Raw genomic sequence first — 25,612 nt, forward strand, 5'->3', positions numbered from 1 at the left:
TGGCCATTCCTAACGATTATGACGTTAGGCCATTCCTAACGACTATGCGCCAAGTGTAACATCGGCTGGCCAATATTCATGATCCATGGGACAGCAAAAGACACGATAGATAGATTTGATAGAGCAAAGACACGCCTTGGAGAGGCGGAGTTACAATGGTTTGATGGGCAGAAGGCGGGACCAGCAAACCACACCTCCCTCCCTCCCCCACTCTCCCCCCAAGTGACACGGCCCGATGGCGTGGGTGGGGAAAGGCGGAAAGAGGCTGAGAGGAAGGTTTGTGTTTCTGTGGTGATGTATGACACCGTGAGGAGGCTTGTGCTGGGCTGAAGAGCGATTTTTTGAAAGCATATACTATTCAAAAGCCAAGTCAAAACCAGGTGGGACACATGAAAGCCCACAGAATCTTGTTTCGCACAGTCTGAGAGTCCTTTAGGTGCTTTTTTGCAAACTCCAAGCGGGCTTTCATGTGTCTTTCACTGAGGAGAGGCTTCCATCTGGCCACTCTGCCATAAAGCCCAGATCGGTGGAGTGTTGCAGTGATGGTTGTCCTTCTGGAAGTTTCTCCCATCTCCACACAGGATCTCTGTAGCTCAGCCAGAGTGACCGTCGGGTTCTTGGTCACCTCTCTTACCAAGGCCCTTCTCCCCCGATTGCTCAGTTTGGCCGGGCGGCCAGCTCTAGGAAGAGTCCTGGTTGTTCCAAATTTCTTCCATTTAAGAATTGTGGAGGCCACTGTGCTCTTGGGAACCTTCAATGCAGCAGAATTTTTTTTGCAGGCTTCCCCAGATCTGTGCCTCAACACAATCCTGTCTCTGAGCTCTGCAGGCAGTTCCTTCGACCTCATGGCTTGGTTTTTGCTCTGATATGCATCGTCAGCTGTGAGACCTTATATAGACAGGTATGTGCCTTTCCAAATCATGTCCAATCAATTGAATTTACCGCAGGTGGACTCCAATCAAGGTGTAGAACACCTCAAAGATGATGAAGAGAAATGGGAGGCACCTGAGCTAAATTTCAAGTGTCACAGCAAAGGGAATGAATACTTGTCATAGTGCAGCGGCATAGCAAAAATTTAAGAAGAATTGTGCATTTTGTGATGGAAGCACCAAATTTGGCACAATGATAGAATGTTATATTTAGAACATTTTCAGATATGGAACCACTTTGAAATTCACCCAAGGTCGCCGCCATATTGGATTTCAAAATGGCGGCTTTTAAAATCTGTAACCCTTAGGGGGGGTGGCGGAAACAAATCCTACAGGCACAATTATTGCCCCATTCACCCTATATCTTTTCTAACATCAGTAGACACATTACAGCGGCGATTCTGAGCTCAAGGGAACATCTAGGGGTCTGGGGAGTGAAAAATTTGAAAATTTCGGCCAAAAATACCCCTAAAAGAGGTCATTTGGTGTCAAATTTCAGGGGGGGTCATGTATTGTCCTGTAGATAAAACATGCTGGTCCGTTGATTAACCCCTAATTAAACGACTTTTTTGTTTGTTTGCTCCATCCAGGTTTCAATCATGTCGAAGCAGTTCAAGTTAGTTCATGTTACCAAGCATGTAACTTCAACGCCAAAGACGCCACTGGACTGGGAACTCTGTGTTCTGTGTCAAGTTGATATAGGAGAGTCCCTACAGTGTCCTGCTGTCACGAAAAGAACTGATGCAGGTGCTGGATACAAGACACTTGAAGACAATCTATCAGCATTCAATAAACTAGGCAAGCTGCCACAAGACGTGGACTTGCAATGACTGGATGAAGGCCAAGGGATAGCTGCCACTCTAGCTGCCCACCAAGCCAAGTGGCACAAGTCATGCAGGGTGAAATATAACACTACCAAGCTACAGCGGGTACAGAAGAGAAGTCATTCAGAGGGAAGCCCTATCCCCAGTACAATCACAGATACGTACAAGCTTACTAGGTCTCAGGCAGCTTGTGTTGATAGCATATGCGACAATTTGTGCTTCTTCTGCCAGCAAGAGCTTGGTTTGGAGTTTCATCAAGCAGCGACATTGGAACTAGATAAACACGTTCGCAAGGCTGCAGAGTTTCTTCAGGATACCACTTTGTTAGCCCAACTGAGTGCTGGGGACATGGTCGCAAGAGAGGCCAAGTACCATAAGAAATGTTTGACATCCCTATACAACCGCGTGAGGGCAGCAAAAAAGCTTGCTGAGCAAAGCCAGAGCACGGTAGATGTCATTTCAGCAATAGTCCTTGCTGAACTGGTAACGTACATAGAGGAAACTGCTAAAGAAGAAGACACTGCTCCTGTATTCAAGATGGCAGACCTCACCAAGCTCTACACAATGAGAATGGAACAGTTCGGAGTTGTGCTGGAAACACGAGTCCATACAACCAGACTCAAGGAGCGTATCCTGGCACACTTCCCTGATCTGCAGGAGCACAGGCAGGGAAGAGATGTCCTGCTGGTGTTTCAGGAAGACATTGGCAGTGCATTAGCCAAGGCATGTCAACATGATATTGACAGTGATGTTGTGCACCTGGCACGAGCTGCAGGGATTATAAGGAAGGATATGTTCCAGTCATCTCAGCCTTTCAATGGGTCCTTCTCAAACAAATGTCAAGAAGAGTCTGTGCCACAACTGCTGCTGACAATGGTCTCCATGATTTTAGAGGGCGCAGGCATCAAAGATCAGGCATGTCAGTCATCGGCATCGGCGTCTGTGACAATAGCTCAACTTCTCAAATACAACAGTGTGAAGCATGAGAGGAGAGGTGCAGGCACAGACGTACGACACAGCATTAGTCAAGAGACTCCTTTGCCAATATATCTTGGCTTGATGCTTCATGCCCATATGAGAAAGAGGGAACTGGTTGACACATTATCTGGACTAGGGATCAGCATTGCCTATGATAGAGTGCTACGGATCTCTGCAGAGCTGGGGAACGGGGTCTGTCAGCGCTTTCGGGCGGAGAAGGTGGTCTGTCCCCCAAAGCTCCGCGGTGGAGTGTTCACCACATCAGCTGTGGATAATATAGACCACAATCCCAGTTCCACGACAGCACACGACTCCTTCCACGGAACTGGTATTTCATTGATACAACATCCAGACTATGACAATCAAGGCACAGACCGAGGTATTGTCATCATCGGGGGTGTCTCAAATGTCAAGACTGTGGAGGACCTTGCACGGTATTACACAGATGTACAACCAGTTAGTTCACTTGCCAAAAGCCACCCTGTACCAGCTGGAACCCAGGCGTCGCTGCAGAGAGATCCTGCACAAGCTGAACTGGATAAAGAGAAGAGGTGGCTCCAGACTGTGAAGGATGCATGTGACAGTGGTGACACACAGAATCCAGGAAACATTTCTTGGGCTGCACATCACGCAGAGAACCAATCAGCCAAGGATACTAGTATCACAGTCACACCCACTGCCTTGCTTCCCCTCTTCCATGACCAAGCCCACTCAGTGGCAATGATCCGCCATGCCATGGATGTCGTGAAAGCAGCGATCAATGAGCTAAACCCTGGACAGATACCCGTCGTCACACTGGACCAACCACTTTATGCGATCGCCAAGCAGGTGCAATGGAACTGGCCAGACACACATGGTGAAGATCTCTTTGTGGTCATGCTGGGTGGTCTACACACAGAGATGGCAGCTTTGAAGACAGCAGGAGACTGGCTGCAAGACAGCGGTTGGACACAGGCATTGGTTCAGGCAGAGATAGCAACAGCTGGCACAGCAGACTCCTTCTTGCGTGCAGCTCACGTCAGCCGTACAAGACGCGCCCACCAAGTAACTGTTGCTGCCCTACACATACTGCAGCATCGTGCATATGACATATACAACGAAAGAGCAACTGCAAGAGATGAGGAACCATTGGAGTTCGAGGCATGGTGTGACCAGAGAGCAGCGGCATGTCCACAGTTTCAGTACTGGGCCACTGTACTTAACCTGGAGCTCTGTATACTCCTCTACATACGTTCACTGAGAGAGTCCAACTTCACGCTGTACATGGACACCCTACCAGAGCTAGCTGCATGGTTCGCTGCATTGGGCCATATCCACTATGCTCGCTGGTTACCAGTCCACATCAGGGACATGGTTGGCATTGCAGAGAAACACCCAGATGTTGCTGCCAAGTTCCATGCGGGGCACTTCACATCCAAGAAGACTAGGCATGCTTTCTCCGCCATCTCCCTAGACCAGGCTCATGAACAAAACAATGCCACGGTCAAAGGCGATGGCGGGGCAGTGGGCCTAACTGAAAATCCAAGTGCCCTTCGACGGTGGATGGTGGCTGGCCCCGAAGTTGCTCGGGTCATCACAGAATTTGAGACCTCACAGCAACTGCGCCAAAGGGGAGAGCACACCCACCACCATGAGCAAACCGACAGTGTGCAGAAGAAGTTCGTCCAAGATGTCCGTGCACTGACAACAGTCATCGAAGAGATGGGCAGCCCCTTTGAAGAAGAAAGCACAGATTTGCTGGTCCTGGGCACACTGGAGATCTTGGGCCCAGCTGTTGTAGATACTGTGCGTACAGCTTTACAGATTGGGAGAGATCAGTTCCATTCATTTGAGAAGGAACGTCTGGCAGACAGATCCAAGCCACTCAATGATGTCATCAAACGCAACAAACTCCCGTTGTTTTCATCCATCAAGGTCAAAGCTGCCCAGAAGAGCAAACAACAAGTAGCCTCTGCAAAGAGTGATTCAGAGCTCTTCTCCAGACTATACATCGCATGCCAAACCAGAGATGGGGGTCTCGAGCAGTTCTTCAAACATGAGAACAGCGCACATCCGCCAGCACTCTCGCAAAATGGACAGCTCCGCTTTGGTTCCAAAGCTGACTTGTTGCAGCCCTTAGAACAGCTTGTCGAAACAAAGTCGGACCCACCACAAGTATCTTCTGTGATCCTCGATGGAGCTGTAATAGTTCAAATGCTGAGCCCAGGCCAGACCAAAACATTTCTTGACTATGCCACAAAAGTATTCGTTCCATACATTATGTCACAGCTTCAACATCGATCTCGTCTCGATCTAGTGTGGGACCGCTATGCAAAGTCAGGCAGCCTGAAGGCAACTGCAAGGACCAACAGAGGCAAGGGAATACGCAGACGTGTCACTGGCTCTGCCCTCCTACCAGGCAACTGGCACAGTTTCCTCCGTGTCGACGAGAACAAGGAGGAACTCTTCAGCTTTCTGTCTAAGCAGGTCACGGAGTCCATCGATGTGCCAGACAAACAGCTGATTGCTACTGACGGTGAACAGGTAATGTGCATGATGTATGTTAGTGTGTGTTAGTGAAAGTGTGTGTATGTGTCTGGGTGGTGAGAGTGGGTGCGTGCCTGCTTGTGTGTTTGAGAGTGTGTGTACAATCTTCTGTGGTTTCAGTACATATTATACAATGTATTATTGATTTATGCTGTTGTAGAGTAAATTCTTACCCACATATGTGTATTCTTTTCATATAATTTAATTTTGATTATATAATCCCGATTTGTATTATCTATTCGGAAGAATATTTTGTATTGTATATATAATCTTTAGCTGTCCACGGTACACTCCCTCAAATTGTTAAGAAAGGCCTATTGCCCATAGTGTTCTTGAATTGCTTTTTTCTTTCCTGGCATCTTGGGGGAGTGTACACGAACAGGCTACTGTTATATGTGCAATGTCATATTGTATGATTTCATGTGTTTGATGCCAAGTAAATAACAATAATAATAATAATAATAATAATAATAATAATTGCCCTGTATTTATGTACTTGAAATAATGTACTGAAATAAATTAATAAATGTTATGCAGATTCATGTCAGGTTTTATTCGTGACCACCTACACCAAAGGAATTCACATTTAATTTACATCACGGTATTGTTCATGCTTACACCAACAGGTCATTGCTGTACCACCATGTGCAGACACAGCCGCTTTGGCCCCGTGCAATCACGAGGAAGCAGACACGCGCATGATGCTCCACGCAGCAGCTGCTATGAAATCTGGACACCGCAGAGTACTCATCCGCACCGTGGACACAGATGTGGTGGTTCTCGCTGTGTGGATGGCCCAGGAGCTTAATGAGGTAGTGGACGAACTCTGGTTAGCGTTTGGAACCGGAAAGAACTTCTGCTACATAGCAGCACACGAGCTGTCTGCTACCCTGGGACCAGACAAAGCCAAGGCACTGCCAATCTTCCATGCAATCACAGGGTGTGATACCGTCTCGAGCTTTGCAGGTCGTGGCAAGAAAACAGCATGGGCAGTATGGGAAACTTTTCCAGAAGTGACCAATGCATTCCTGGACCTGGCATCTGCACCAAGTGAGATCTCTGAGGATACACTGGCAACCCTGGAGAGATACGTAGTGCTTCTGTACGACCGCACATGCACATGTTCTGAGGTGAATCTGGCAAGAAAGAAACTCTTTGCAAAGAAATCTCGATCCATTGAAGCAATACCTCCAACACAGGCCGCCCTAGTACAACACGTGAAGAGAGCAACTTACCAGGGTGGACATTGTTGGGGACAGTCTCTTGTCCCACACTGCTATCTCCCATCACCATGCGACTGGGGGTGGGTGGACAATGACGGACAGTTCGATCCTCTGTGGACAACACTACCAGAAGCTGCCAAATCCTGCTATGAACTCATCTGTTGTGGGTGCGAAAACGGTTGCAGTGGGAGATGCAAGTGCAAGAAAGCAGCTCTGAAATGCACAGCACTGTGTGCCTGTGATGGTGACTGCTCACATTGAGTTGGAACTGTGACACTTGGCATGACTTGATGCAATACGCTCGCTAGTTCTCTTGCTGAACGTGTGTATACAATGTACGTAATATGGGATTATCAGTTGCTTATGTGCATTAAAACATATTTCAATACAACCATTCAATTCATTGACCTCAGAAATGTACATCTAGACACCAGAATCAAGTATCTAGCTGGCATAGAACCAGAGATATCGGTCAGCAGATTTTCGGAAGCCGCCATCTTGGAATCCAATATGGCGTCAGTAAATCAATTTCCGCCATCTTGAAATCCAATATGGCGTCAGTAAATCAACTTCTAAGTAGAACCATTCAATTCCTTGACCTCAAGTTTGTACATCCAGACACTAAAATCAAGGCTGTAGCTGGTATAGAACCAGAAATATTTGTAATTAAAGATTTTTAAGCCGCCATTTTGAAATCCAATATGGCGGCCACATTGGGGTGAATTCCAAAGTGGTTCCATATCTGAAAATGTTCTCCATATAATATTCTATCATTCTGCCAAATTTGGTGCTTCCATCACAAAATGCACAATTGGTTTGCTATGCCGCTGCACTATCAGTGATATTTCAGTTTTTTATTTTTAATAAATTTGCAAAACTTTCTAAAATCCTGTTTTCTCTTTGTCATTATGGGGTATCGAGTGTTGATTGATGAGGGAAAAAATGAATTTAAACGATTTCAGCTTAAGGCTGCAACATAACAAAATGTGAAAAAAGTGAAGGGGTCTGAATACTTTCTGAATGCACTGTACATGGAGTAAAGTTGTTTGAGGGTTTTTGGTAGATTGGAGAAAACACTGAAGTGGAATGAAAGCAACCTCATATTTAGTTACTCACCCTCTCGTGTTGTTAAGCAAATAGACAAGACTCATACTAGACAAACAAAAAGATACACAATGACGAGATTAAAAAGCAATTAAATAAAAACGAGGGAGGATCGCACGAAACCTCGAGTCAACAATATCATGTATAATTGTATATAGACTAGGGGCATGCCAAGATTGACGCAGAGCTCAGGACGTGTTTTACCAACTGGGTTTGTCAAATCTGCAGATAACAGCTTCCGCTGGTAGAAGCAAAACACTGGGGCTGTTGATTTGCACTTTCCTACACCTTGTTTACATGTAACATACTCCCACATGCTCACAGGTTGTTATGTAATCCAAGTCAATTTCTGCAATCAATACAAAGTGAAAGGCTAAATAGAACAGCACTCTTTGACGTCGACCTGTATGCCTCCGCCCACATTATTACATCATTATGCATACTTGTACCATGTTTCATTTCAATCCCTTCAGCTGTTCTCAAGTATCACATTTTTACCTGACATGACCTCTGACCTTTGAATCCAGAAATCTAATCAGTTCATCTTTTCATCATAATATATTATACTTATACCAGGTTTGGTCAAAATCCTATCACTGGTTCCCAATTAGCTCGGTAACAGAATTTTTATCTAACAGGACATCTGACCTTTTGACACCATAATCTAATAAGTTCATCTTTGCATCATCATACATACTTGTATTGCCCTACCCCTTCCCCATCCCCCTCCCTTTCCCTCATGCTCCTCCCTTTCCCCCCTACCCCTTCCTTTCTGTCCTACCCCTTCCCCACCCCTCTCCCCCTCCCCTCCCCTCGCCCTCCCCCTCCACCTCCCCCACCCCTTCCACCTCCCCCTCCCCCTCCCACTCCTCCCTCCCCCCACCCTCCCACTCCTCCCTCCCACTCCTCGCTCCCCCCACTCCTCCCTCCCCCCCCTCCTCCTTCCCCCCTCCCCCCTCCTCCCCTCCACTCCCCTCCCCCCTCCTCCCCTCCCCCTCCCCCTCCCTCTCTCTCCTCCCCTCCCCCCTGTTCCCCTCCCCTTCCCCCTTCCCTCCCTTCCCCCGCCCGGCAATGCCGGGTACTTCTGCTAGTCATACATACTTGTACAAAGTTTGACTTTGTTACCTTCAGACGTTCTTAAATTATCGTCGTTACTAAAACCGATTACAGACCCTTTGACAATCTTGATCCCAAAGTCTAATCGGTTCATCTTTGCATCATAATGTATAATTTTACCAAGTTTGGTCAAAATCCCTTCGGCCGTTTTCATATTATTGCGGTAACGAAAATCTATCATGGACGGACAAACGGATAACCAAAAAACGCCAATTGACCTCCTTAATTAATGAGTGCAGATTTTGATGAGGTCAATACACCTTCATTAGGAATCAGATATGAAGCTTGTGGCCAAATTTCATCGAAATTGTGTGTTTGATTCAAGTGATAATGACTGAAGTGTGTATGGACTCAGTCATTGACTTAGCTACAGACACTGCTCGATCGCATATGCTCACCAGACGAAAGCCCACGTGAGCTAAATAATATATATATATATAAGGGCTACTGTTCAAATATATATATTTAAAAAACTCTTAGATCTTGGCAGATGTAAAGTGGCTTACAAAAAAAAAAAAAAAAAAAAATCTGAAAGGGATGATCAAGTCTGAATTACAAACAACTACCTAATCTGTCAGCAATTTTGGACAAAATTGTGCAAGATGTGGGTGGCAGGGGGAAACAGAAAGAAATTGATCGAAGAGGACCCAAACACAAGCTATCTTCTCCAACTCCGCCATTCCTTAAGGATCACAGTACAGGGCAAAGCACATGCATCCCATCACAGCCAAAAGCATTCCACACCCAACACAGGCCAAAGCATTCCACACTTAACACAGACCAAAGCACTCCGACCCCATCACAGGCAAAAGCATTCCACACCCAACACAGGCCAAAGCATTCCACACTTAACACAGACCAAAGCACTCCGACCCCATCACAGGCAAAAGCATTCCACACTCAACACAGCCAAAAGCATTCCACACCCAACACAGGCCAAAGCATTCCACACTTAACACAGACCAAAGCACTCCGACCCCATCACAGCCAAAAGCATTCCACACCCAACACAGGCCAAAGCATTCCACACTTAATACAGACCAAAGCACTCCGACCCCATCACAGGCAAAAGCATTCCACACTCAACACAGGCCAAAGCACTCAGACCCCATCACAGGCAAAAGCATTCCACACTCAACACAGGCCAAAGCACTCAGACCCCATCACAGGCAAAAGCATTCCACACTCAACACAGGCCAAAGCACTGACCCCATCACAGGCAAAAGCATTCCGCACTCAACACAGGCCAAAGCACTCAGACCCCATCACAGGCAAAAGCATTCCGCACTCAACACAGGCCAAAGCACTCAGACCCCATCACAGGCAAAAGCATTCCACACTCAACACAGGCCAAAGCACTCAGACCCCATCACAGGCAAAAGCATTCCACACTCAACACAGGCCAAAGCACTGACCCCATCACAGGCAAAAGCATTCCGCACTCAACACAGGCCAAAGCACTCAGACCCCATCACAGGCAAAAGCATTCCGCACTCAACACAGGCCAAAGCACTCAGACCCCATCACAGGCAAAAGCATTCCACACTCAACACAGGCTAAAGCACTCAGACCCCATCACAGGCAAAAGCATTCCACACTCAACACAGGCCAAAGCACTCAGACCCCATCACAGGCAAAAGCATTCCACACTCAACACAGCCAAAAGCATTCCACACCCAACACAGGCCAAAGCACTCAGACCCCATCACAGGCGAAAGCATTCCACACTTAACAAAGGCCAAAGCACTCAGACCCCATCACAGGCAAAAGCATTCCGCACTCAACACAGGCCAAAGCACTCAGACCCCATCACAGGCAAAAGCATTCCACACTCAACACAGGCCAAAGCACTCAGACCCCATCACAGGCGAAAGCATTCCACACTTAACAAAGGCCAAAGCACTCAGACCCCATCACAGGCAAAAGCATTCCGCACTCAACACAGGCCAAAGCACTCAGACCCCATCACAGGCAAAAGCATTCCACACTCAACACAGGCCAAAGCACTCAGACCCCATCACAGGCAAAAGCATTCCGCACTCAACACAGGCCAAAGCACTCAGACCCCATCACAGGCCAAAGCATTCCACACTTAACACAGACCAAAGCACTCAGACCCCATCACAGGCAAAAGCATTCCACACCCAACACAGGCCAAAGCATTCCACACTTAACACAGACCAAAGCACTCCGACCCCATCACAGGCAAAAGCATTCCACACTCAACACAGCCAAAAGCATTCCACACCCAACACAGGCCAAAGCATTCCACACTTAACACAGACCAAAGCACTCCGACCCCATCACAGCCAAAAGCATTCCACACCCAACACAGGCCAAAGCATTCCACACTTAATACAGACCAAAGCACTCCGACCCCATCACAGGCAAAAGCATTCCACACTCAACACAGGCCAAAGCACTCAGACCCCATCACAGGCAAAAGCATTCCACACTCAACACAGGCCAAAGCACTCAGACCCCATCACAGGCAAAAGCATTCCACACTCAACACAGGCCAAAGCACTGACCCCATCACAGGCAAAAGCATTCCGCACTCAACACAGGCCAAAGCACTCAGACCCCATCACAGGCAAAAGCATTCCGCACTCAACACAGGCCAAAGCACTCAGACCCCATCACAGGCAAAAGCATTCCACACTCAACACAGGCCAAAGCACTCAGACCCCATCACAGGCAAAAGCATTCCACACTCAACACAGGCCAAAGCACTCAGACCCCATCACAGGCAAAAGCAATCCACACCTGAGCACAGCCAAAAGCATTCCACACCTGAGCACAGCCAAAAGCATTCCACACCTGAGCACAGCCAAAAACAGTCAACACCCAACACAGGCTAAAGCATTACCCACTTGAGCACAGGCCAAAGCACTTGCACCACAGCAAAGGCCAAACAAAGCTAAGCAACCTACCACACCCCTCCCCCCACCGCTCCAAGACAACCAGGGGTGGGGGAAGAGGATAGAAAAAAAAATCCGTTCACACATGTGCACACAAATTCATACCGACCTGCACCCAAATATTTTTTATCCAGTTTCTTATCGCATGGTAAAGCCTGTGTACCAAGTTTGAGTACATCTTATTGAATGTTAGGTCATTTGATCGTGCCATACCATTTACACTACTGTACGAGGAAAGAATGAGCTTGGCGAACTTGTAGTATAATTAAAAGTTTTCTGCCTCTTGAATGTGGAACATCCGGTCTTTTCATACAAGTAGTGTTTCAGACCACAAAACCATGAATTCCTTTGTCAAAACTACACAAAGGAAATGTTCAGAAAGAGACACTCACATGGAGATCTGCAAGAAGACAACCTTGCCCCGTCACGCCTGACTCAATTACATGCATCCTCGACAACAATGGCAAATATTTACACCCCGACAAAGCTTTCTCTGATGAGTTCAATGCCAAACTGAAGGAGACAAGATACTCACAATCTGATGACGGGGGCCTCACCTGCCATTTCTCCTCTTTTGAGTTTAAAGCGGTACTTGGCACACAAACATGGAAAGATAACATAGTACATGCCAAGCAGCTGACCCATGCCTGTCCTCTATTTCTTGAATGGTTTAGACGTTTCATGTCACAATGCTTGGCAATAGCAAAGGTCCCTCAACTATGGAAGGGAGCCAATGTTGTCGCTATCGTGAAGCCACACAAGCTAAACAATGACCCAAAGAGATACCGACCTAACTCTCTCTTATCGATTACATTTGAACTACTGGGACAGCCGATACTGAATAGGATTGAGCCGCCATTGGAGAATGTTCTGCAAAAAAACAGGCTGGTTTTAGAAAGATCCAGAACACCGAAGACTAAGTTCTGGTAGCCACAGACTACATTGAGGCTGCTTTTGAAGCCAATCGGAAATATGCTGCTCTCTGTTCATCGACCTCTCCTCAGCTTATACCACTGTCGAGCATCTGGGGATTCTACTCAAGCTGCACAATGTTCTCTCCAAGATCGCCAAATGGTGCACGTGATTAGCGAAATCACCACAATTCGCTGCTTTCGGGTCATGCCATATTGACAATGCAGCAAGACCAGAAACCTTAAAATGGCACCCCACAAGGATCTGCCTTGTCCCCAACACTCATCAACTTGTATACGGGTGACTTGCCACAGACTTTGGGCAACAAGATCACACATGCTGATGATCTGGCAATCCTCACTATCAGCAGAACATTTGAAGAGGAACAGAAGACTCTTGCACAAGATATCAAAACCATGCACACCTACTACCATCGCCGACGACTCAATCTCAACATACAGAAGACCATCTATTCGGCTTTCCACCTGCACAACAGAGAAACAGGCAGATGAGGAGAAGTCAAACTTGATAGAATTCCCAGCCCCTTTTCCAGTTCACCGACTGATCAGGAGGTAAAACCGGCTACATTTTCTGTGTGCTGGCAGAACAATAGCAGCTCGGGTCAATCTATTGCAAAACAAACCTGTGCTCTTCCACACTGGCACGAGTGTATGCCGCTGCAGAGTACTGCATATCTGCTTGAGCTAGGCTAGGATCACCTAGAGTCCCTGTATAAAGAGAGTTGCGCCATGCGCTGACCCGAGATTTCTGGTCACGTGATTTCGTGGCGCCATTTTGTGTCTAACTTCACCGTGCGTGAACGTCAGCTTGGTACGGGAATGTTGTTTATTGCCAAACAAAATGACTGGTTCTGCTTTTGGTTGTTCAAACCAATCTGGGAAATATAAGATGTATAGATTTCCAAGTGATAAAGTCAGAAATATGGAAAAGAAATATGTCAGAATAATAATAAAAATAATAAAGTCAGAAATATATATATATATATAAATATATAAATATATATATAAATATATATTATATAAAATAATATATTATAAAATATATTATATTTATATTATATATATTATATATATTATTATAATATATATAATATATATATATTATATATATTATTATATATATATTATATATATTATAATATATATATATTATATATATATATTATATATATATATTATATATATTATATATATTATATATTATATATATATATATATATATTATATATATATTATATATATTAAAATAATAATATATTATATTAAAAAAATATAAAATATTATATAATTTTATAAAATATATAAAAAATATAAATATATATAAAAAAAATATATAAATATATAAATATAAAAATATATAAAAATAATAAAATAAAAATTATAAATAATAAAAAAATAACAAAATAATAAAAAGTCAAAAATATGGCAATACCACGTACAGAATTTGTTTTAAGTGTGTTAGACTATATGTCGGCTGGAAGTCCTACACCGGAATTGCTCTCGGCACCCTTTAAAAAATATTGGATATGCCCACACTCCTTTCTAAAAGTTATTAAAATTCAGAGAACGACAGCATTGGTTTGTCTTACTTATAATGTTAGCTCTTATATGCAGTGTTGGCTTGTAATATGCATTGCCATACCACTTTTAATATCACCACACAGCTCTTTTTCACGGCAATAGCTGAGTTTTTGACAAAACAAATATCACCTGTATGTAATAATAAGACTAAATATGTGTAGCAAATTTTTTTTTAGCAGGTTTAGAATATATCACCCCATATCGCGAATGTACATGTATATCTAATCCGACACACTTAGACACAAAATGGGGTCCAAATTTGAGTTGACACAACTCTCTATATACAGGGACTCTAGGATCACCCACAAAAAAGTGGATGTCAGCTCAACTCTGCCCTGCGAGTGATCAGCCTACGATAGACACCAACTCATGACCTACCTATGTTGGCAGGCATCCTGCCTCACCATCTATGTTCTACAACATGAAGCTGCGACCAGATAGGCTGCCTCCAAAGCAGCTGAGCAACCACCACAGCCCCTGCGCATCACAGAATCCGAAGAGAACTGCAATGACAAGAGCTACAAGCCCTTCATCAGAGCGGATCAACCTTCCACCCATTTAAACAACAGGCAGGACTGACAACACCAGCCTGTTGGTAGATTGTGCGTGCATTCCAGGAAAATGGCCAACACTGAAGAACACTTGGTGGAGGAGTTCCCCATGCACCACCTTGATCGAGGATGCAATTCACTGCAACAGCTCACTGCCCAAGCGCAGGAGTGGCTGAGGACAGCCCATTTCACCATCTAGTTCACTCAACTCAAACTATATGAAGAAGATTTTCCCATCCCTTTCAAATCCCCCGCCCCCCACCCCCCTTGCCCCTTCCCTCCTAAACTCCCCCTGAACCACTACCCTCATAACCCCCCCCCTCGCCCCTCCCCTTCAAATCTCCCCACCCTCATTTTTTCTCCATTTACCCCCTCTCACCCCTCCTCCTCAAAGCGTCCTCCCCGCTTCTTCCCCCTTCCAACTCTCACCTCCATCTCCCCCAACCTTCTGCGTCGCTCTGCCCCCCCCCCCTCCCTCAAATAACACCTCAATGTGCCTCACCCAATCACCATCAAACCTTTTGTCTGCCCCATCCTTCCCTTTCTCCTAGCTATTCTGAAATCTCTGAGACACTTTCAACAGCTCTCCCTACTTCTTCTTCCTCTTCCACATCTTACCCCACCCCTCTCCCCCCCCCCCCCTGTTCTGTATCCGATGCTCCCCCTTCCCCTTCATTAACGGTATGGACCTCAAACATCCGGGGCCTTCGCTCAAATTTGACTGATCTCTTCATGCAGGTTGCTTCTGACAAACCAGACTTGATCTGCTTAACAGAAACTTTCCTCCTTCATGACGTCTCCGATTCCTTAATATGTCTCCCGGGTTACTCCCTCCTCCGTTATGATAGACCTGACCCTCGTCCTGGAGGCGGGGCTGCGATCTTTATAAAAAACTCTCTTCCTCACTCGCACTGCACTGCCCTCTATCCATCTCACCCCCAGGAGTACCTCTGGCTACGGCTTCCCCTTCGCTCCCACCTTTTGTTTATATGTGTGTTGTACCGTCCACCAAACAGTGATGACTCCATCTACATCTCGCTGCCTGATAATATGGACCAACTTCTATCTACTCATCCCAACTCTCTCTTCCTCATATGTGGTGATTTCAATTGTCACCATGCCAGTTGGCTGGGTGTGGGTACCTCTCTCACCAGCCATGGCTCCTCAGCAAAGGACTTCTGCGACTCACTGGGACTGACACAATCTGTCAATTTCCCGACCCGAATCCCAGGCAACGGAGCATCTTCTCTTCTCGACTTGGTTATGACTAACTTCCCTGCAAATGTCTGCTGCTCTTCTTCTGCTCCAATCAGCTCATCTGATAATGTGCTTGTTAAAGTGGACATCTCTCTGACCATTCTCAGAGAGCCTCCTCGCGTCGACGAGTCTGGCATTTCACTCAGGCCAACTGGCACGGTCTTCAAGCACCCATCAATCATCTGGACTGGTCTCCCATCTCGACCGCCTTTGACATCAACTCATCCTGGGAATTCTTCCAAAGTAAATTGCTCTCTCTCATGCACAGATTTATCCCATCTCGCCTTCAGTTGTCATACCCTTCCCCCCCGTCCATGGTACACGGATCCTTGTGGTGAGGCAGTTTCCCAGAAACAACTTGCCTTCGCGTCCTGGAAAGCAAATCCAACGGAAGGAAATCTCATTTCCTTTCAGAAAGCCCGAAACAAGTGTGTGTCCACCCTCAGGAGAGCCAGGAAACAATATCTCTCCACTGTCAAGCCCGAACTCTCAAACCTGTCTCCCTCTTCCAAATCCTGGTGGCGTCTGGTCAAATCCGTTTCTGGTGTTTGTTCCCCCTCCATCCCCTCGCTTACCTCAAACGGCTACACAGCTGACTCCGCACGTGGAAAAGCTGAATGCCTCAACTCTGTGTTTGTCTCTAAATCTTGTGTCCCAAACCCATCCCTCTCTGTACCCACCGTACCCAGTCGTACCCAGCTGTTCCTGGACTCTGTGTGCTTTCCTCCTGACAAGGTGGAAAGGTTTCTGTCAACCCTCAACTCTGATTCTGCAACTGGACCTCACGGCATCAGCCCAACGGGTCGTAAAATCCTGCTCCGCCGCTCTTTCACCGCGTCTCTCTGTTCTCCTCACCCTCTCTTTTGCTCAAGGTCATCTGCCATCACCTTGGAAATCAGCCAACATCACCGCTTTACACAAAAAAGGTGCAAAAACAGATCCTTGCAACTACAGACCCACCAGTCTTCTCCCAATTATCAGCAAAGTCATGGAATCCATCATTGCATCAGATATTAAATCTTTCCTCTTCTCAAATGGCTTGATCTCTGATCATCAATTTAGTTTCAGACCAGGTCACTCTACACTGGACATGCTGCTTCTGCTGTCTCAACAATGGATGGAGGTCCTCAATGCCAAACAGGAAATTAGAGATGTCTCGCTTGACATATCACGTGCCTTCGATACGGTCTGGCACCCCGCTCTGCTCACCAAACTCTCCTCCTATTGTATCCATGGAAATCTCCACGCTTGGCTGGCGGACTTCCTCTCTAGTCGTAGTCAACATGTGGCCCTGAATGGGTTTCTCTCATCTCCCCTTCCTGTTCAGGCTGGAGTTCCCCAAGGCAGTGTTCTGGGCCCTGTGCTTTTTCTGGTCTTCATCAATGATCTCTCTGACTCTCTTGAAAATCCTCTCTATCTCTTTGCTGATGACTCCATTCTCTGCCGCTCCATTCCTCATCCCTCAGATCGGCAGTCTGCAGCCTCCTCACTCTCTGCAGACCTGGACAAAATCACAGACTGGTCAAACAAGTGGAACATGTCTTTCAATCCTGACAAATCTCACTCTTACTATGTCTCTCCGAAAAGACCGACTGAACAACCCTCCCATCCACTTTCTGAATAATCCTCTCCAAGAAGTTCTGTCACTCAAGCTGTTGGGTCTCACTGTCTGCCATGATCTTTCCTGGGAAAACCACATTTAAAATCTGGCCTCCAAAGCCAGTCGCCGACTGGGCATCCTCCGTCGTGCGAAGTCCTTCCTTGGCACGCCTGAGCTCCTCAGCACATACAAGGCTTTCATCTGCAGCTCAATGGAATACCGTTCTCCCCTCTGGGCCGTTGCTCCTGCCTCACACCTTGCTCGGCTTCATGCTGTTGAAACCAAAGCTTTCAGAATCATTGGAATCTCCCGCGATGAAGCTAACTCCGAGGGCCTTTCACTTACTCACCACAGGCAGGTTGTTGAGCTTTCTGTCTTCTACCGACTCCTCTCCCGCCTTGCTCCCCCAGCTCTTTCTGGGCTCTGTCCCCCAAATATTCCTGCAGGTCGCACAAGATCTGCCTGCAACCCTCTTATGGTTAAACTGCCAAACCCAAGACTCTCTGCTCACCTTCACTCCTTCATTCCTCTTTTCTCCCACCTCTGGAACAAACTCCCTCACTCTCTTCAATCCCACTCCGCCCTCCAGGTCTTTAAAACAGCTGTTCACCACCATCTCTTATCTTCCCCCATCCAAGACCTTGATCTTTTCTACCCCCGTTAATATTCACCCCAGATACACTTTTTTGAAATACCAACTTCCTTCCTGGAAGTCCTTGCAGTGTCCTTGTGTTTTACACTTCTCCCAACTCTCCCCCCCTTCCCACGCCTCCTCCCCACAAGCCCTCCCACAGATCTCCCGACGTCCCTGCTCTCAAATGTTGTGTTTGTGTGCTTCCCCTTCTCTCCCCATCTTGTCTCCCTCTACCCTTATTATATGTTTTGTGTGTCTGTTTGATTTTTTTTGTGTGATAAATGTTAGCTCTTTCACGAGCCTCGATCCTGTATACAAACAAAAAGAAAAGGAAAAAAAAGAAGAAGTTTGCTACACAGCCTCTCATTCGTTCCCAGGTTAACAACATACCTTTTGAAAGCTTAATGCTGAATGGTTGAATAATTCCAAGTGCAGAAAAAAAAACCCACCGTTTAGAGGCCATTTTTACGGTGGGGTTTTTTTTTTTGTAGACGCAAGTGCAGAGATGGACTAAAATTATTGGCATGAAATGGGAGTGAGGATGAAGTTAGCACCAACCGGATACAATGCAGACACTTCCGGACATTGCGTCAAGATGAATGTTTTGTAAACATATTGTAAAAGCATGAGGTTGAGTGGTTGGTGTGGGGTGGGGGAGTGAGAGAAAGGAAGAAAGACCAAATTGCATCTGCAAGACTTTATCAAGTAAATGGAAAACAAAAACACAATCCATTCAAGGACATATTTCTGACACAAATCGAGTGATTCATCCATAAAATGACTCGGCGTGGGCTCTGGCCCATGTAAGTATGTTAAGCACAGCACGAAGCATGAACAGGCCAAACACTCACCTGGGTGACGCTGGCGCGTGGGAGATGCAACGTTGCGAATGCAAGGAGTTAATTGGCCTTCCGGTCTTTCATGCGAAGAGTCTCGAGAGCAGTCACTAGAACGGCAGCGCTCACGGGATCGCTCGCTGCCCTTGTTACCACTATCTCCGCCGCCCACCGCCCCGTGCTGACTCATACCAGAAAACTGCTCACCACGAGTGGCAGTCGGATGCACAGGTACACTTCTGGTGGCAAAGAGCAGAAGAGTAGGAATAATGAGAAAGTGAGGAACAGCACAGTACAACAATTTACTGGTGGACAGGGTTGGACCACTGGTGGCAGGGGTGGAAGAAAGAGGGAGGGGGGGGGGGGGGAGGTGAGAGGAACAGACAGCTCAAACCAAATGCAACCATTGTAAGCCAATGTAACAACTAAGCTGCAATTAAATGGTGTTAAAATGAATCGTCTCGCTTCGGTGTGACCAGTATAAGTGTGGGCAAAGCAAAAATAATGGGTTTATGGCAGCCACGGTTTCATGCAATTCAACAAGTACATCTCAACAGTTCAAACTAGACACCGATCACACATGCAAAGGGCCTTCATTAAAATAAAAAAAATCAGAACCTGAAGACTGGTAGTTACTTACCTCTTCAAAAGGTTTTTCCCAACCAAGAGCGCACTATTGTATTTGGAACACAAAACTTCACACTTGCTTGGCAGCCGAGATTGCAAGAGAAAAGGCAACAGGCAGCAGGTGCATTGGCTCAAGGATGGAGCGCAAAGGAAAGCCATGCAGTTGCAATACGAGTTGGCAGTTCACACTAGATACATGTCCCCAAGCTACGCCAATCTCAACTCCTCCCTTGCCACATGAGAAAACAACTCCCACACCCACAATCTTATTTAACCTGCTATTTCTTATGGGACCTACTTAACTGTACATATTTCCCAGCAAAACAGAACGTCATTGAGTAAAAAAAGTGTGTGCAGAGGCCACAGGTGTAAGCTTTGAAAGGGCATCAGACAGATATACAGGCAGACTTTAAGAGTGGTTCAAAACAAAATGGTTAAATCAACAAAAACATAATTATAGCTGCTTTGCTAATGCATCGAAAATGAGAATCAAAGTAGACAGCACAATTATCTGGAGTTAAAAAAGAAAACCTATTTTTCTTAAATCTAAACAGTAGTTTCGTCGACACCTTTGTTAAGACTATCATAAACTAGAACGGCACTCGGTAGAGCGCATACCTCCGCCAGGCTGAATAGTTTACATTTGCACCTATAGGCCGGATTTGCATCCAGACCTCAACCAAAATTGAATGGGCTCGCTCTAGTCACCTACACAACTCATCCAGCAAGTTTTCTCATAATCCATCCACAACTGTTGAAATATCATGCCACATATCATTTTTGTCGCCATCTCTGAATATTCAAGCCTGTGGGTGGAGGTTGTTTTTTCACCCCTGTCTGTTTGTCTGTGAGCAGGATATCTTGAGTGGGATAGATCTGGTGGATAAGTTTGGTGTGTAAAAAGGATGAAATGATTAGATTTTGGTGAATATCTGGATCTAATACTTTTTTACAGTGATTCTTCACCAATGAGAGAGAGGGGCAACAACAATGTCGAGCACCTGATGAATCAGCCTGTCATCCTTCCAAGGTCGGCAAATTGAGTACCAGCTTGCTGGGATGAATGATCCCGGTGTGTACCCCAGTTTAGAATAGGTACACTGTATCCCTGCACATCGTAAGAGGCGACCAAGGGTTGGCGTCAGGAAGGGCATCCGGCCATAAAAACATTGCCTCAAACAGGGAACCATAATTGTCATGGGGCCCGCAAGGCTAACCCCCACCCTAGCGGGGAAAATGGCCTTAAAACGATCATTCATTCATTCATTCATTCTGAATAGTGAAGAATCACTTAAAATATACTGTATATACATACATTTCTCGGATCCGGATCTTCACCAAAATCTAATCAATTTGTCCTCGTCACACACCCTAGAGAAAGTATTCGATAGGGTTCCACGTGAGGTAGTACCATGGGCATTGAGGAAGTTAGGAGTGGAGGAATGGTTGATCAGAGTAGTGATGGCAATGTACAAAAGAGCGCGCACAGCTGTAAGGACGAAGGACGGGAACAGTGGTGAGTTTGAGGTGAAGGTGGGAGTGCATCAGGGGTCGGTACTAAGTCCACTACCTTTTGTAGCTGTCATGGAGGTGCTGGCTCAGAACGTAAAGGAGGGTTTACCGTGGGAGTTGTTGTATGCCGATGATCTGGTGTTGATTGCAGAAAGTATGGATGGACTGAAGGAGAAGATGAACAAGTGGAAGGAATGTATGGAGACAAAAGGTCTGAAGGTGAATATCGGAAAAACGAAGGTGATGGCAAGTGGTAAAGCATGTGGTGAGGTGGAAAGAACTGGGAAGTGGCCGTGTGCTGTGTGCAGGAAGGGTGTCAGAGTGAATGCCATTCAATGTACAATGTGCGCTGAGTGGGTTCATCAAAAATGTAGTGGTTTGAGAGGGTCATTAACCAGTGTGGCAGCTACATTCAAGTGTAAGGTGTGCACAGAGGGAGCTGCAGATGGAGGGAAATGTTGAGTTGGATCTTGGAGATGGCGTGAAGCTGGAAGGAGTGAAAACATTTTGTTACCTTGGAGACATGCTGAATGGAGAAGGTGGATCAGACTCGGCAACGGTTGCTCGAGTGAGATGTGCATGGAAAACGTTTCGGGAACTGAGTGGCGTGCTGACGAGGAGGGGAGTGTCATTGAAGCTGAAGGGAAAGGTGTATGCTGCATGTGTGAGAAGTGTTATGATTTATGGGAGTGAGACATGGGTAATGAACGTAGAGCAGCAACGAAGGCTGGAACGGGTGGAATGCGAATGGTTCGGTGGATGTGTGGAGTATCGTTGAGAGAGAGAGGAAGACAAATGATGAATTGCGAAAGATGATGGGAATAGAGCCTGTGATGGATGCTGTGAAGAGAAACATGTCGAGATGGTTTGGTCATGTGTTGAGGAAGGATGAAAGTGACTGGTTGAAAAGAGTGATGGGAATTAATGTAGAAGGAAGTAGAGGACGGGGAAGACCGAGAAAGATTCGGCTAAAGATGGTCGAAGAAGAAATGCGGGCAAGGGGGTTAACAAGGGGAGATGCAGAAAATAGGGCAAAATGGAGAACATTGTCATGGGGACCGCAAGGCTAACCCCCACTCTTGCAGGGAAAATGGCCTTAAAATGCCTGTTGTACACACCCAATCAGTCCACCATGCTTCATCCGAATCTGTAATAACTTTTTTCGACATCGTGCTCGACATTGTTTTTACCCCTCTCTCTCAATGGTGAAGAATCACTGTAAAAAAGTATTGGATCCAGATATTCACCAAAATCTAATCATTTCATCCTTGTTACACACCAAACTTATCCACCAGATCTATCCCACTCAAGATATCCTGCTCACAGACAAACAGACAGGGGTGAAAAAACAACCTCCACCCACCTTCAGTGGTGAAGGTTACAAAGAACAACAACAACATGCAAAGAGAGAGATATAAAAAACAACAACCTGAAGTCAATGAAATTATTACAAAGCAGGAGAAATGTCATTCAAAGATAAATTATAGTGGAAGAAAACCAATTACCCCAGATAGAAATACAACATGCTTATAAACATTACACCCCAAAATAAAAATAGCAACAACAACAACAGTAAGTAATCATCCCAAATGACACCAATTTTCAGTGAGCAGTCTAAAATGAATCGGGTTTCAAGTTGTGGTGTTTAGTGAAAGCCAAGCAGACAATTCAAAGCAAACAGCACATCTAGCAGATTAAGAAGCCCAAGCTGAGCCATCATCTCAAAAAATAAAATGCACACTCACAAAAACATTCCTTGAGGGTTCAAACTTCAAACCCACCATAAAAACGAAAAATCTGAACGTCTGTTCACCTCCTAAACAGCCTCGGCTTTGGAAGACAGTAGAAGAAAAGGGTGGAGAGAACAGAGATCGGGGCTCAATAGATATCACCAGAAATCCGTAAGAGCTCAACGTGTCCGCTGAACATTTCCACTCCCTTTGTACGAGGGCGGCCGCACGCCGCTGATTACAATGGAACAAGACGAAGAGCAAAATCGTGCTTGGACATGTGATAAGGCCGATGAGCAAATCAACATTCACAGAAGTACCAAGATTATGGAAAGCAATTTGTGCGCACACACCACCCAAATAACAGGGTGGATGACGCAAAGAATGCGACAAAGCCGGAACAATTACATTTTTATACTCGAAGAAAAAAAAAAGAAGGAAACCAAACAGATTTAAACATTCTTCCCTCAAAATATTTGCTGCAGCAAATTATGATGCTGCCGTCTAATCACTCATTTCAAAGAACTGGGCAAACCTCAATGAACAGTTGTGAAAAAGCAAAGTACGTACTGTACTGTTTTCTTTAAACCTATGACTCTCAAATCAAAAAAAATATTCTCCACCCACTTTAAAAAATGTGAAGATTATTTTCTTGAGATAATATCAAGCCATCACCTCCCTGATAATGTACTATATCAAACTAATATGTGAGTAGCAAAATGTCTCCTCTCTCATCCTAAACTTGTCATGACAATACTTTTACAAGATTCTGGATAAGCCTACATGTAGGGATTTCATCTGAATGCTGGAAGGATGGTGTACAACGCTATAGATTGAGATTAAAATCTGAGATGTTTGTCTGTATTATAATATCACTGCTTTGCACATACAAACTACACTTTAAGAGACAAAGAGAGCGAAGCAGTTGAAGAACAGTTTAAATTTTACAACATTTTTAGACAGACAAGTATTCAAACAACTCCAACAACAACTCGTACTCGTAAAGAATAAGTGGGGCAAGAGAGGGAAAGCAGCGATAGGGAAGAGGGGGGCGGGGGAGGTGTTCCTTTGCAATTCTCAATGAGACCATGTTAGTTGTGACACAAAAAAAAGAAAAAAAAGAAAGAAAAAGAAAAAAAAGACAAATCGAAGAGAAAGACCAAAGCTTATATATATATATATATATATATATATATATATATATATATATATATATATATATATATATATATATATATAGATAGATAGATAGATAGATAGATAGATATAGATATATATATATATATATATATTGTTGCGGATATGAGGATTGTATTTTTTTATTGTGTGCTTTATTATTATTATTGTCTATTCTGCGCCTCCTGCCTCCAGTGTTGTGTAAAGGTCAAAGGGCGTCCCGGTAGTTAATTCCATGAAGCACCACATTGAAGGACACTATAATACCCTTGTTCAGTAGTTTATATCCTTATTATGTGTTTTAGGGTAAGGCCTTGTCTTCCAGTAACATGACACTCCATTGCACCAAGTAAAAGAGATAGATTCCCTTCATTCCCACTCCCAAAAACCTCCATTTCCCCTTTCGTAATGGCCAAGCCTCAATTTGGCAATTACATCCCCTCCAAAGCCACCATTGGCCACGAGGCAGGGTCGGGGAAGAAAGGCGTGCCCGCCCGTCGTCATCAAGGGCGGAGCCAGAGGGTCGCGCGACCAACCATGGCCGAGGTGAGCACACCGAGGGGCGTGTCCTGAAGGCCGGCGGCTTAATCGCCGGAGGCGTGATAAAGGCGCGCGCAAGGGTCGTCAGAAGAGAGTTGCAAAAATGTCCAAGGCTGAGCTGGGCTGCGTGGTGAGGTGCAAAGGAAAGAGCTGGGTTGTCAGAGCGGAGCTGAGTTGTGTGGTTTTGGAAAGAGCTGGGTTGGTCGTCAGTGGTGGTCAGTGGTTGCGTAGAGTGGAGGGGTTGCGTTGAGTTGTCGGTGGTGAGGAAGAGTTGGACTAAGGAAGAGTCCTGGAGTTAGTGAGAGAGGGAGAGAGAACCCGTCACGCCAGACCTCCCACCAGCAGCGTTGGCTTGGCTCCACCAAGCAGCTCCGACCCGTTACCCCGCGCACACGACAGGATCGGTGGCATCGGCGGCCGTCGAGGTCCAGCCCGACGTCCCGTGCGGGATCAAACTCCAAACTCCAGCCAGCTCCGTGCCTTCCTCCAGCCACCCACCTCCAGCCATTCCTGCCTGCAAGTTCCCCATTCGTGTACGTGAGTTTGTTCTGTTTGTGCTGTCCTGGGTAGTCAATTAAGTCTGTATAAGCTAGTATTTTCCCTGTGTCTCTAAAAGCTTCTGTATATTATTTTATTATCTTTCCTTCTCCTTGGTTATTTTGAGCCTGTAAATAGTAAATAAATTTAGTAGTATTTTCAACCTTTGTTTCGTCTTTTTATTCCCTTTCTTCACTCCGTCGTCTTTGTCTTTTCCCTGATTGAATAGCTGTGGCGCGATAACGGCCAACGTCTGGGTGAATCGGGAAAAACTGTTCGAGCCCGCGGCGCCTCCGCTCGGCAAACAACATCCTTAACCGCGTAACAATATATATATATATATATATATATATATATATATAATATAGTATATATATATATATACTATAACACAGGGTGAGTCAGAAGTAGCGCCCGATTTCTGTTTATATATATATATATATATATATTTCTGTCAGTTGATTGTTTGTTTGACATT

The 25,612-nt window shown here is 45.5% G+C and overlaps 2 protein-coding genes across 15 annotated transcripts in view; one reads left to right on the plus strand and one right to left on the minus strand.

The window, feature by feature from the left end:
• The window catches only part of BTBD10 (BTB domain containing 10), a 94,742-nt gene that overhangs the window by 44,880 nt on the left and 24,250 nt on the right, over window positions 1-25,612 (minus strand). For 4 of the 14 annotated variants that reach the window (XM_078774040.1, XM_068114312.2, XM_078774047.1 and 1 more), the window contains exon 5: window positions 19,028-19,251. In XM_078774040.1, the coding sequence (XP_078630166.1) occupies window positions 19,028-19,251 (224 nt within the window). Of the gene's footprint in view, window positions 1-19,027; window positions 19,252-19,652; window positions 20,020-22,896; window positions 23,240-25,612 lie in introns of those variants that run through there. The other 10 variants (XM_078774071.1, XM_078774066.1, XM_078774064.1 and 7 more) reach the window with 6 other exon arrangements.
• LOC144891304 (uncharacterized) lies at window positions 3,440-6,869 on the plus strand. Its single transcript, XM_078774022.1, has 2 exons — window positions 3,440-5,254; window positions 5,884-6,869. The coding sequence occupies exons 1-2, from the start codon at window positions 3,452-3,454 to the stop codon at window positions 6,739-6,741; spliced, it is 2,661 nt and encodes an 886-aa protein (XP_078630148.1). The 5' UTR covers window positions 3,440-3,451; the 3' UTR covers window positions 6,742-6,869.

This window comes from Myxine glutinosa, chromosome 1 (assembly GCF_964187855.1).
Source record: "Myxine glutinosa chromosome 1, kmMyxGlut1.1, whole genome shotgun sequence".
Classification (NCBI taxonomy): domain Eukaryota; kingdom Metazoa; phylum Chordata; class Myxini; order Myxiniformes; family Myxinidae; genus Myxine; species Myxine glutinosa.